The sequence below is a fragment of the Magnolia sinica genome, chromosome 9 (genome assembly GCF_029962835.1).
Source record: "Magnolia sinica isolate HGM2019 chromosome 9, MsV1, whole genome shotgun sequence".
NCBI classification, from domain to species: Eukaryota; Viridiplantae; Streptophyta; class Magnoliopsida; order Magnoliales; family Magnoliaceae; genus Magnolia; species Magnolia sinica.
The window spans coordinates 11,353,396-11,368,043 of record NC_080581.1 but is presented as its reverse complement, the minus strand read 5'-3'; the positions used below and the strand labels follow the sequence as shown (position 1 = coordinate 11,368,043).

General features: G+C 42.3%; 2 protein-coding genes across 4 annotated transcripts in view; both read right to left on the bottom strand.

The window, feature by feature from the left end:
* Positions 1-14,648, bottom strand: part of LOC131256887 (uncharacterized) — a 73,217-nt gene that overhangs the window by 35,696 nt on the left and 22,873 nt on the right. For 2 of the 3 annotated variants that reach the window (XM_058257972.1, XM_058257971.1), the window contains 3 exons: positions 13,882-13,966; positions 12,180-12,245; positions 11,070-11,339 (listed from right to left, as the gene is read on the bottom strand). In XM_058257972.1, the coding sequence (XP_058113955.1) occupies positions 11,247-11,339; positions 12,180-12,245; positions 13,882-13,966 (244 nt within the window). In that variant the 3' untranslated portion in view covers positions 11,070-11,246. Of the gene's footprint in view, positions 1-10,530; positions 10,592-11,069; positions 11,340-12,179; positions 12,246-13,881; positions 13,967-14,648 lie in introns of those variants that run through there. The other variant, XR_009177003.1, reaches the window with a different exon arrangement.
* LOC131256886 (GDP-L-fucose synthase 1-like) lies at positions 646-2,292 on the bottom strand. The gene is made up of 2 exons (XM_058257970.1): positions 2,133-2,292; positions 646-1,845 (listed from the first exon to the last, which is right to left on the bottom strand). Exons 1-2 carry the CDS (start codon positions 2,152-2,154, stop codon positions 887-889), a joined length of 981 nt encoding a protein of 326 aa, XP_058113953.1. The 5' UTR covers positions 2,155-2,292; the 3' UTR covers positions 646-886.

The following is a 14,648-nucleotide window of genomic DNA, read 5'->3' as shown; positions in this document are numbered from 1 at the left end:
TTCAAAAATGCACTTGGATGCTCAAATGAAATCAAACTAACTCATTTCAGTTAAAACGAACAAACCAATGTGAGGCTAGCCTAACTCCACTTAAAATGAGAGACTATCACCACAGGGGGCAGACTCCTCCTTTGTTAGTTTTGTTTTGGCCGGTTTAAAAAATGGTGTTGACTCTTCAAACATACACGTGCCATAGGGAATTCAGACTGTACAAATCCTTGATATAACTATGGGCAGAGCATAACTCAAAAATTGCATTGATAAGATAGCATTATGATTAACCATCTGATTTTTCCCTTCAAATTTCGACTGCTCACCATTTTACTATTAACCATCCATTTGATAGACATTAAATTCAGCGGTTAGGATTGCTTGATCAGAGTGATTTTAGAGATACGTTCCACAATTTGGATGGTCTGGATAGCTGCGCATCAATGCCACATGTCAGAAGAATAAGTCACCAACATCTTTTAAATGGTGCAGTGCTAACATAGGAATCTAAGGCCACTTCAACTTTGCACACTAACTCTTTATTGAATTTGATTTATTGCAATTCAAATCAATTGAGCATCCAAATGCACCAAAAAGAAAAAAAAAATGCTGTAATCCAGTGAATACTAAAAGCAATCATCTACGCACCAGCCAAACAAAAGAAGATATCATGAGAAATTCATTAAAATCTAATATTGATCTCAATGGTACATTAAAAACATCGATGCCACCACAACAAAAACATGACAAATAGAATCGTCTAGAATGCTTCATGCAATAAAGAAAGACTCACCATAATTTCAATTGCGAATGGTAAAGAAATAAAGATAAATAAACCACAAGAAAAACACAGCATCGGAAACCCAGATAAGGGGAAAAAATATATCACCCGGCACTACTGTTTCAGATACTCCAAATACCACTTGTATGTGTCAACGAGCCCATCCCGCAGCGAGATCTTCGGGACCCACCCCAACCCTGCCAGCTTTGAGCTATCCATGAGCTTTCTCGGTGTCCCATCCGGCTTTGTCGAGTCCCACACAAGCTCCCCCTCGAAACCCACCACCTCCTTTGTGATCTCCGCCAGTTCCTTGATAGTCACCTCCTTCCCACTCCCAACATTCACGTGCTCCAATCCGCTATACTCCTCCATCAAGAACACCACCGCATCCGCCAAATCATCCACATGCAGGAATTCCCGGAGTGGCGATCCCGTCCCCCAGACTGTCACCTCCTTTGCCCCTGTGACCTTCGCTTCGTGGAACCGCCGGATCAGAGCAGGCAGCACATGTGAATTCTGGGGGTGAAAGTTGTCGTTCGGGCCATACAGGTTCGTGGGCATCAAGGAGATAGCATCCCATCCATACTGCAGCCGGTATGCCTGGCACATCTTGATCCCGGCGATCTTGGCGACAGCGTACCATTCATTGGTGGGCTCGAGCGGGCCGGTGAGGAGCGCCGACTCAGGGATCGGCTGCGGCGCGAATTTGGGGTAGATGCAGGACGATCCAAGGAAGAGGAGCTTCCTCGTGCCATGGTGGTGGGCCGCATCGATCACATTGGTCTGGATCTGGAGGTTGATGGAGATGAAGTCAGCGGGATAGGTGGAATTGGCATGAATGCCGCCGACCTTGGCGGCAGCAAGGATAACGTAGTGAGGCCGGTGGCGGGAGAAGAAATCTTCAACGTCGGATTGGCGGGTGAGGTCGAGCTCGGAATGTGATGGGAGGAGGAGATTGGAGAAGCCGAGGGAGCGGAGGCGGCGGACGATAGCGGACCCCACAAGGCCGCGACCACCAGCAACGAAGATCGTGGCGGTTTTGTCGGTTAGGAAAGAAGAGGGAGAGATAGTAGCTGGAATTGGAAGGTAAAATTAGTGTTAGGGTTTTTCAAGATCAGATCTTGCCCTTTACCTATCTAATTAAAGAAGAAGAGCTACTGTTTAGAGTATTTACACCCAGCTTGATTGATTTTCCATACACCCATTTTCAGTTTGGGAATTAGAATAGTACAAAGTTTAGTGTGGTGTAGTGTAGTGTTTGAATTTAAAAGATGTAGAATAGGTGTACGAAAAAATCAAATTGAATGGGTGTAAATATCATTTTCGTGAGAGAGAGAGAGAGAGAGAGAGAGATTCGTACCTTTTTCAGGGCCTTCTCCCATTCTGGCGAGAGAGAGAGAGAGAGAGAGAGAGAGAGATTCTGCTACTAGCAAAGGAGGAAAGGGCAGGGAAGTAGATCTCGGAGGTCTGTTGACTCCACACGCGTGTGGGTGCCGTACACATCCACACGTAGAGGGGTGTCCCGCAATGTGACACGTGAGTGAGATCTGAGCTTTCCATCAGTTGATCATACAGATGTTGTGGGCGGAAGCGGATTGGCTGGTGTACCACACACCAGCCACCTGGCTCGCCCAGGTACGTGTCGTGCGAAGACGAGCGCGGACGCTCCTCGATCTCCGAGTTGTACGAACGGTTCAAAGTTGATCAAAGTTACACCGGCCCACAAAGTTACATTGGCCCACTATAATGTATTTTTTATATCCACACCGTTTACCTTTTTGGATGGATCATTTTATATGATAAGCTCAAAAATAAGTCATATCCAAAGCTCAAGTGAACCACACTACAAATAGCAGTGGAGTCGATGATTCTCACCATTAAAATATTTGTCGGGCCATCATAACGTTTATTTTCCATCTAATCTGTTCGTGATGTTACAAAGACCCGATGAAGAGGAAAAAAACATTACAATGATCTGATACTTTTATAACTCCGAAGGAATTTCAATGGTAGATGTTTAATCTCCCATTGTTTTATATGGTGCGGTACACTTGCTATATGGCTTTGATATAATACATACCTCATGATGGGACCCATAGAAATTAATGACATTATGATACGTACCTCATCATGAGAACCATGGGACTTAGTGACACCATCACACCAGCCAAGTCTGCAGTGTGCGGTATACAATAGCAGTTTTTCCTTTTTTTTATTGGCTATTAGTACATCCCCACTGTCAGTTCACACTTCACTGCTCGGCTCCTCAACTAAAATAATCCTCGAAAATAGATTATCCGTATGGATATAATAAATATATAATTGTAGGGCCATGTTACTTCCATACCAAAAGTTCAGCGTTGAAACAGGGGTATCTTGGCTCATTCTGCCACTTGATCTATAGAACACGGTAGCAGGTGAATTACACTAGAAATAACAGGCAATGATCCTCACCATTAAAACATTTGTAGGGCAGCATCGTCAAATATCATGGTGAACGGGTTTCAATAATAAACATACAATCCTTCACAAATTTTTTATAATTTGGTCAGCATAATCTTTAAAAATACATTATTACTTTTTTGTTCACTTTAAGAGATAGCCAAATAAAATGACAACTAAGGATATAACATATACCCCGTGGTGGGACTCACAGAACTTAGAACTTAGGGGTCATTTGGCACTATTGGAGGGGGCTTCCAATCCCCTGCTTGTTTGGCAGCATAAAGTAAACGGGGTTGCAAATCCAGGAGGTTTTCAATCCTCTCTTCGAGGGGGTTTGTAATCCATAGTGGGAGCTTGGATTACGCTTATAAAATCATTTCAATAGTCACTATACACTATCATTCTATTGGGCACATGGCCCACTAATGATGATCAGCATTGTTCAAACATTGTCCATATAAATCAGCTCCATCCAAACATTGTTCAACACCGTCCAAACATTGTTCATGTCAATCAACGATTAAAAATTGTTGGTTAGTTACTCATACATGATCTTGTGCTTGTGGCCCATTGGAGACTTGAAATTTCATCATTTTCAGACAAAGCATATATTTCAGCGGGCTTATCACAACCATTGTATTAAAAATTACATATCCCACTAATTAGAGATATTAAAATTGAATTAGTAATTAAATTCAAATCCCTAAAAAATATCACGGATATGAACTTTTGGATTAAAGTTGATTCACACTTTAGGGTATCAAATATAAGGGAAGGATTGCTAATTTAGGGGCCTCCGAATACAAGGGGTTACAAATCCACACTTGCTGGCAGGCCGTTAGTGACGTTAACACACCATCTAAATGGATGTGCTGGTATACCACACACTACCACTGAAAGTCAAGCGGGTTGGGCCGAGTTGGTGCTCAACCCTAACCCAATGCAAGATTCCTATACCTCAACCCCCCAACCCAATCTCGGGTTGGGAATTCTTAACCCAAGCGGGCTTGGTCGAGTTGATCGAGTTGGTCGGGTATATACGTGCTAATATTTTCGTTATTACATTAGTTTATTATATTTTAATATAGGACTTATTTTTTGTATCTATAATTTTATTAATTAAATATGTGATTATTCATTATAAAAATACTTCATTTTTTTCTTTAAAAAAATAAACTAAAATATAAGACAACTACTCCTTTAAAAGTCATATAGCATAGCACAAAGTCTATTTGGGAGAGAGAAATCTGGCATATCTTGTTACCTTGAGTCCTTGGAAATGAAGTAGACAAATGAGACTTGACATCATTAGTGTGCCTTCGACACAAACGATCCACACTCAATTATAAGTTATAAGTAACTTATATATTGATCAGGTTCGGGTTGGGTTGGGCAACCTGATACCTCAACCCAATCCCAACCCAAGATTTATCGGGTTGGTGTTTGTATATTTCAACCTTAAGATCAGACTCGAAATATCTTGCTCGAGCCCAACCCAATGTCGGGTCAGTCACGGGTCGGTCGGGTTCAACCTGCCCAACTTTTAGCCCTACCACACACCAATGTGGTGGGTATGATGATGTCACCAAGCTTAATAGGCCCATCACGAGGTATGAGTTATATCCAAACCGTTCATCCACTTGGTGAGCTCGTGTAATATTAAGACAAAAAAAGGTAAATCCAAAAATCAAGTGAACCACACTCTAAAAGATAGTGAAGGATTGAATGCCTGCCATTGAAACCCTTTCGGGGTCATATAAATTTTGGATCAATATAATATTTGTTTTTCTCTCCATTCATATATATGGGACCTTATAAACAGATTTGATGGAAAGTAAACATTTCGGTGGGCCCATAAATCCTTTAAGGGTGAGAATTATTGTCACCGCTGCTATTTGCGGTGTGGTCCATTTAAGTTGGAAATTATTTATTTTTGGGATCAATATCTAAAATGACCTCACCAAATAGACAAACGGTATAGATATGATAAATACATCATTGTTGGGCCATGTAACTTTGATCTCCTTTACACCGTTGGTACAACTCGGGAGCTGGAGTAGCATCAGCGCTCCTCGTCGCACGACACGAACCCACACCAGCTACGTTGCTAGTGTGGTACACCAGCCAATCCGGGGCGCGGATTTCCTGGCAAAGGCTTTCGGGGGAAGTTCCCGCCGTGGTGGGATGCAAGATGGGGCCAGCTGTGATGTTTATTAGAAATCCAACCCGTTCATCCATTTTTCGAGCTGATTTTAAGACATGATACTAAAAATTAGGAAGATCCAAAACTCAACTGTGGCATACAAGATGAAACAGTGGGGAAAGGAATTACTACGGTTAAAACCTTCTTAGGCTTTGTCTTTATGTTTATATGCCATCCAAATCCGTTTATAAGGTTTTTTTTAGTGGTATGAAGTGAAAACACTGAAAATTTAGATCATACAAAACTTTTGTAGCCATATAAATATTTCAACGGTGGTCACTAAATTCACAATGTTTCTTCTCATGTGGGCCATTTGAGTTTTGGATCTACCTTATTTTTTGTTATGCATCTAAAATGAAATCTAAAAATGGATGGACGGGTTGGATTTCTCACAAACAGTGTAGTTGGCCCACCAGGATCCTTGCGCAGGTACTTCCTGTGAAAGGCTTCCTTAGGAAATCCGCGTACGCGAATCCGCTTCCCTTGTTCAGTAGTGGGTCAAACCTTATGGAAAGGGGGAAAGGATCGGCTACTCCCCCGCCACCAGCCCCCTAGCTAGTGGTCAGTGCTATGTGGGCCCCACCATGATGATGTATGTGTTTCATTCATTCCACTCATCCATTTTTAAAGATCATTTTAGGGCCTGCAACAAAAATTTAGGGGAAATAAATCTCAGGTGGACCACACCACAGGAAAACAATAGCGATTGGATATCCACCATTAAAATCATCCTAAGGCCCATTGTACTATTTATTTGACATCCAATCTGTTAATTAGGTCATATAGGCACAGATGAAGGGAAAAAACAAATATCAGCTTGATCCAAAACTTTTATGGCCCCCAAAAGGTTTTTAATGGTCGACACTCATTCGACACTGTTTCCTTAATGTGGTCCAATTGAGATTGATATATAACTCAGTTTTGGTCTCATACCATAAAATGGTATGGAAAAATAGATTGACGGCAAGGATGAAATACATAAGTCATATTGGGGCTCACAGAGCACCAACCACTAGCCAGTGGGGAGTAGCCAATCCGCGTCCACATGTCTGTCTGAACGGGCAGTTCTGTGGCCGGGCCCACCGTGATGTATCTGTGCATCCGAGTCGTTTATCCCTTTCTCAAATTATTTTAAGGCATCAAAACAAAAATGAAGTAGATGCAACGGTCAAATGGACCACCCCACATATGATGTGGTCCAGTTGAGAATTGGATCTAACTAATTTTTAAGCTCATGCCTTAAAATAATATAAGAAAAGGGATTGATGGCTTGGATGTATAGATACATAACGAAGGGCCTGCCCACAGAATTGCTGTTCGTACTTAGATAGGGCTATACATCAAGTCGAGTCGAGTCGAGGTGGGCTAAACTTGGCTTGACTTGTCCATGTTATACTCGAGTTCGAACTCGAGCTTGCCCTCGAGCTCAACATTGAAGCTTTGCTTGTTTGCCAAAGCTTTCAAGCCGAGCTAGTGGTTCGAGTCGAGTCGAGTTTATCTCGAGTTGAGTCAAGTTTACCGCAGAAGGGTAAGGACAAGAAAAAGAGGGAATGAAGATGGGTAGGGTTGGTAGAATTTTTTAGTAAAATTTTTTAAATTTTAACTCTTTTTTTTTTAACTTATATATATATATAATTATTAAAATATATTACTCGAGTCAAGTCGAGCTTGAGCACGAGCTTTGAGTAGAGTTGAGTCAAGTCGAGTTGAAATATACCATGGTGGGACTTGGCTTGAATTCAACTTGAACTTTAGTAAACAAGCTTAGCTTGCCCGAGTTGGCCTTTCAAGCTGAGTCAATCCAAACTGAGTTGAGCCGAGTCGAGTGAGCTTTTCCAGCTGGCTTGACTCGTGTACAGGCCTAGAGCTAGGGACGGACAGGGGCAGTACGCAATCCGCGTCCTCGCGTGTGAATGTGGATGCACTAGACGCGTGTAGAATTAGCAAAACCCGGTATATCTTCGATGGGTAGCTAAGCCACACGTGTGCTGGACACACACCTGAGAGATCACAGCTTTTCATAACGTGGGTCACACTTTTTTAGATCTTGTGGGTTCCGGCCTAAGATCAGGTTCTCTATCACTCCTTGGGTGGGCAGCAATGTGACCCACCTCGTGGAAAGCTGGGATCTCAAGCACGTGGACCTTATTGGCACGTGTGTGTGTTCACGTGTAGTGTGCCCCGCTGTCCAAAGGGCTTGGCCGACATCGTGGAATGAGTTGTGTAAGAACCCTGCCAGCGACACGCCATGATAACTGGGCCATTCATCAGGTGGGCCATCTCAAAGTCAGGCTGGTGGACTATCAGTCACTTGGATCACATTTGTTTATGACAAGGGCACGCACAATGCCTTCGGTGGGGCCCACCGTGATGTTTGTGAAAAATACACTCCGTCCATCCGTTTTGACCGCTCATATTAAGATATGAGACTCAAAATGAGGCTGATCCAAAACTCAAGTGGGGCCACACGACGAGACCGTGTAGATTGAACGTCCACCGTTGAAACATTCGTGAAGCCTATGAAGTTTTGCACGAGGCTAATATTTTTGTGTTTTCGGCTCATCCCAGTGGGAATAACCTTACGAACTGTTCAGATGGCATATAAACACCAACGTGGACATCAGAAAGGTTTCAACAGTCGGCATTTCCTTTTCCACTTTTTCATGTTGGTAAACGGCTCACATATCTTGTATAAATAGGATATCTTGTATAGTTTATTTCTATAGATAAAAATTTCTGAGTTTATTATTTTTCTTGTATTATTGGTGGTTGTAATTTCTATATATTCAACCCGTTTTGAGTTGTCTCAAATACAGAAAACCTTTAGCTTCTCTCAACTTTCATGGTATCAAAGCTTTGTGTGACCTATTTGAATTTTAGATCAACCTCATTTTTGGGCTCATCTTCTAAAATGAGCTGGCAAAACAGACGGACGCGGTGGATTTCTCACAATCATCACGGAGGGTCCCACCTAGCTTCTGACTGCAGGAAGCTCATGCAGTAGGGGGTCGCATGCGATCTGGGCAGTCAGAAAAAGAAAAAGAAAAAGATCAACGTTGCATATCCAACGCATGCACGTGACCACTTTATTAGTGGGCCACCCTGATCTTTTGGCCAAGGCATGGTTCAAAGAGGGCCCCACCTAAGGGCTGTCTCTGCATGTACTCCCCTTCTCCACGGTCACCAGAGTCGCATCCGCTTTCCTCTCGAAGAGATAGATTGTTTGGACGATCCTGACCTTTAATCAAAGGACATTTGTAAGTTGAATTTGGGCCATTGTCTACTTTTATCTAGACCGTCCTTTTGGTGGGCACCAATAAGAAAGATAAGATCCAACGGTGTCAACTTTGGGGAATGAGCACGTACAGACGTATGTTAGTTCTACGAGCCGTGTGAGGCCACTAATGTGTCCGTGCCATCCAAACCGACCATCAGATAGATGACCCCATGTTTGTCCCAGATACCAAAATTCAGCCTAACAAAAAACCCAGGTGGGCCACACAACAGAGAACAACACGGAACAGTGGGCAGGGAAAGGCTCACCACATAAATTTCCAGATTTTGTATGGGGCCATCCTGCTGTGTATATACCATCCAATCCAGTCATCACACGCGCTCTACTGGTATGACGGGACATTCCAAATATCATTTTATTCCATAACTAAGTGGGCCATACTCATAGCAATTGTACATAGATCCATGTGGTGTGGCCCACCTGCATTTTGGATTGGCCTGATTTTTGAGATTTCCAGTAAACATTAGGCATTGCACCTGATGGACAGTTTGGATCCTAGACCAACATCACAGTGGATCCCACAGAAGCCCTACGTTCAAATGTAGATCTTTTCTTTACCAGAATGCTGCTAGTTCCTCCAAAATGTTATGTGCAAGCTGTGGCCATCTTCATCAAGAGATCCTATTACTCATGTGAAGGAACAGGTGGGATCCACCTCTGGGTAATCCTATCCGTTCAGTTTCAGCTACTTTACAGGCCCAGTACATTCTCTATCAGATGATCATATCCATCTAATCTGTGGCTTGCAAATGGACAATTCAGCCAATCCTCATTCTCCAAACCTCTCCACTCAGCCATGGTCCATGGCCATCTTGCAAGCGATCAAAGCAGCTGTCCAGGGTCGACAGGCTCTCTAGACTTCTCAATCTCAATCGCAGCCGTTTGTTGTTATAGGGCCCACATTCTCACAATACAGAGCTCGATATCTCCTTCTACAGCACCAACATGATCATGATTTTAAGACTAGGCCTGGTCTTATATGATCGTCTGAGTCAACTCAGATTCCATCAGACCCGATCCAGTTCAATACCATGAGTCAGCCCCCCAATCAGACGAGTTGGGCCGACTCAGCCCCAACTCGTGTGAGTCCAGACTCGACTCAGGAATAGACAAGTCGGTCAGAGTCGGGCGTGTCTTTTAACCACCAACATGATCTAGTATCTAAAAGAGTCGCAACGACAGTGACAGCCTCTGTAACAGATATAGCTATTTTAAGTATTTTTTTTTTAAATAATCCTAATATTTTTAATTTATAACTAATAAATATTTAGTTGAGCAGGATTGAGTCTTTGAGTCGACCTAACCCTAACCCGGATGGACATCCAATATGAGTTGGGTTTGCAGTTTTTTGAATTATGACGTATATAGAGTTGTACATGAACCTAGTTAGCTCAATTAACTCACCAGACTCGACTCGGAAAAGCATGACTTGACTTGGCTCGAAATTGGGTTCGAGCGAAGTTGAGCTGATTTTTTGAGGTTGAAAAAATTTCAAGCCAAGTTCGAGCTAGACTGAACTCAACTCGGTTCGGAACTTGACTTGGTTCAAATTGATTCGATTCGGGATCGGGTTCCCTTAGTATAAATATTTTGTGTGTGTGTGTGTGAAACCTAATAAATCATTAGGGGAGTTTCTCAGTACAGTCCAAATCAAGACATGTTTGGATGCACAAATCAAGATGAATTGGGAACTAAGGGTTTAATAAAAAGAGGAGATGACAAAAGCTTTAATAATGTTTCCTAGCATTCATATAGAACTGATCATCTACAGGCAAGGTACACAGCTTGTGGTACTGTACATCTTTTCGGCCAACATGCCACTTTTGTAGTAGGACATCAGTGCCATGAAAAAGGTAGGCCCCACCGTGAAGATCACCTGGCATGAAAATTAGGAAGGTCCACTCAATAGGTGTGCCACACCGTCGGAATCAATGTAAGATCAACAGTTCGCCTCAACATAGAGATGCGACCCACTTAGTGAGTTGAACATGGTAGGACCTATTGTTTTCACGTACTGATTTTACACACGAGTGGAATATTCACAGGAATGATGAGACGGTGCCACAAGTTCCGGTACAGTTGCTTGTAGGTATCAGATCTCTAAACAATAAGTACTCAAAGCACAGCAATTTCTATTGCACTCCCAGCTTACAGAAATGTAATTGCAATTTGGAGCTCATAATCTCAACAAGAAATGCCAATGGATCACGATTTGGTTAGTTCCACTTCATTGGACTAATAATTGCAATTCGATTCAATAGTGCATCCAAACACACCCAAAGTAATTCAAAACTCAATAAGATTAGAGAATTCCATAGCACTCAGAGACAATGAGTCACAGAGAGCAACATGACTATCTTAACAAATGTATTTATATTAATGGTAATGATGCTATTAGCAATGGGCATAAACCGAGGTAGTTCGCAGCCTTTCTTTGATCAGACGGGCCCAAACTCATGATTGAGATACTCTGGATTCTATTACACTTTGTTGAATCTGATCCCTTGATTAGAAACAAAGCATAAAAGCAATTACCTGTTTCTTGTTTTAACAAATTTGGGTCTTGAAGCCTTCTTCTCCATCTTTTCCCTTTTCTTGCGTGTCTTTTCATCTTCGACTTCTCCCTACAGACAACAATCACAATGCCGAACAATTCAATGTCCAAACACAGGACAAAAAGCTGCATATACAAGAGATCTGATCGCATACAAGCAAAGGTACCACTGCTTGTCGTACCGCACAGCCTCTCCTGCCGACATGCCACTTGTGTAGGACATCAGTACCATGAAAACGGTGGGCCCTACCAGGAAGATCACACCTCAAAAATAGGCTCATCCAGTCAATAGGTGGGCCACGCCTCTATGTTGAATCAGATGGCCAGTTGTCCAATGATTCCAAAGGTGTCGCCCACCTCATGAGTGGAATGGCCTGATTTGTGTCCCTAGTAAACACTGGTGGGGCCTGCCTTTTTCATGGTACTGATCCCCCTGCGTAAGTCGCAAGCGGGAAAGATGGTTCATACCAAGTTGCAGTACCTTGCCTATCTGTGATCAGTTTTCAGTGTAAAAATAGAGAAATTACAGATATGCTGATGCATCATGATGCAAATAGTGCCCTTGATGCATCCAGTCCACATAATTGGCCCCGATGGTTCACAGATACAGAGCACTGACATCATGGCACCGCCATTCTTCCTAATTGGAAGATCCTAACCATCCAATCTTTGGCCTTTTCTCCAGGCTGTTGCATTTTTTTTTCCCTTAGCCGTCTATTTGTTGGACCTTCAGCCTGGGAAAATTTCAGGGTGGACCCCATCCAGAATGGATCTCCTCAAGACCAACAGTCTGGATCACCAAAAAGTCAGCCCCAGTTGCATGGGCTCGTGCACAAGGACATTATCGCACACTCGTGCATCAGAAATTTATAAAATCTCATAAGAATATGAAGAATAGAGTATGGTGTACCTCCGAACCCTGAGGGAGAAATCCTCGTAAAAAAGGCAAAAGTTTGTATAAACCAAATCCGGGTATCTGAGAAAAAGACAGCAGGATATTCAGATATGTTAGACGGCAGCCTCCCAATATTCACTGCTTTGGAGAATGCACTTAAATAATTTCTCGATTGTGTATGCACGGGCACAAGCATTACACTACCCTTTCTTTTCTTTCTAACTTTCTTCATCCTTTCCTTCTTCTTCTTCTTCTTCTTCTTTTTTTTTTTTTTTTTGAGAGAGAGAGAGAGGCAAAGAGAATGATGGGACCATGTGCATACACATGCATGCATGCCAAGTTTATTTTACAATTCATGAGGGAAGGGACCTAGGCTCAACAATAATCGGCCTCCTTGAACATACCTTGGACTATTTTGACAAAAACCGACCCCCTTGTGTGGGCATGGGTGTGCATGTGCAGGTGCACGTTCATGTGTGTGGGCATGTGCACGTGCATGCATGTGCACATGTATGCATGGGTCGGTGCGTGCATGCTCATAAGTGTGCATGTCTGTACGCCATGTGTGATCCCATGGCATCGACACTATGGGAAGCTTCCTGCAGTATTGGCCTCTGTGGGCCCCACCATGATGTTTGTAAAATGAATACGAAGCTATCTCTAGCATGTCATGTGCGTGGGACATCCGACATGTCTAATAGGTTGGCCCCACCATTAGGATCAACTTGGGCAAAAATCAGCCCCATCCATTCATCAGGTGGACCACACTTGTATTTTGTTATTTATCAGTAGCTATACATTATTTTCTATGGTGTGGCTCACCTGATGAGTGGATGGGGCTGAATTTTGCACAGGATCATCCTCATAGTGGGGCCAACCTATCAAACAGGGTAGATGTCACACACACATGGCAATTTATTGTCCAACGGGTTGGATGTGAGAATTTCTCAATATTAAATATACATTTCTATAGAAGTATAGATTTTCTTATAACTTTTGCAAACATGTGATTGATTTGAAAATTCTTAAAATAAAGATTATATAAATGATTATCTTTTTTGAGGTGACCAAATGATGACCCACATTTATATAGGAGATAAAAAGCAATATATCACATCCAATGAAGCTAAATATTGAAAATATGGTTCCAAAGAGTTGGAACTTGGAAGCACGAATCTTTGGAAGGACAATTGCTTTTCCTGCAAGAATTACAATCGAAAACACAAATCAGCAGACTGAAGTGGGAACATCACATGAAATGTGTGAAAGCTACAACTACGCCCTTGTTGTAATTTTCTCTACACCCTCCACTTTCAGGCCGTAAATTGAAATGTTAGGATAGTCCTACCAAGGCAAGTCTCAAGGCATGGTCCATTTGCAGTGAGCCCAAAAGAAAAATGGTCTTGATCAATGACCCATGGGCCTACAAACTGTCAACCCGTATATACCGTCCATACCGACGAATCGAGGATCATATGATTCCTCAGCCAGCAGAGGTTTGGAATGGTCTAAACTATCACTCAAACCTAAGAAAACCATATCTAGAATTTTAAACTTTGATACCGCCAACTAGAGGTTTGAAAATTAAGTAGCTACGGATTTGCTGAGTTATTAAAATTAAAACTGAGTAAACATTTCAATACGCGAAGATGCAGCAGGAAGTAAATTCTATTAACTACATAACCATGAGAAAGGATCCTGGGACTTCGGATCTTACCACCAGATACGTGTACCAAAATTTGCCAGAAATGATGGACATGAGTTGTACGAAGCTTGTTATGTAGATCACATCATGGAGGTAACTGCAACACAAATAATCATATTAAATGGAACAGTTGATTAGGAGGTAAATGCAACACATCATGGAGGAAAATGCAACACAATAGCAGTCCATGTTTTGAAAAATCTTCCAATATGATTCTGTATCGTCCGAGTTGTATCAGTTTCAGTGTGATAAGAGATGAAACAAGCCACCACACTGGTATGGGACAAAACGGGACTCAGTCAGAACGAGTTGGACTGGGTCAGGGCCAAGTTACGTCAAGCCATACCAGTTTCAGTCCCCAGGCAAGTTGCACTCCAAAACCGCTAATTAAAACCAGTGTCCATATTGGCCGAAAGTAGTAGGTAATGAACAACCTTCAATGAAAATTATGATATGCGTAGACAACTAAATGCTAATAGATGGTAAATTTGAATCAGTTGTATTTTCAAAACAAACCATAAATTCATTGGACCAAAGTGTCACTCAGTCCTTGGGTCTGCATGAGTGGCCACCATGCTTCAGTAATAGATACCATTCTGATGGGCTCCATTGTGGATGGAGGGTCCAAGCTACACATTGTTCCGAGTATCGGCGATATAATCAATAATATCAGTGACATTATCAGAAACACCAGTAGTATCAGAAATTCCAGGTATTGATGATATATTGCAAAGTATCACTAATGTATCAATATCACCAACGTATTGTGATATTTTTTA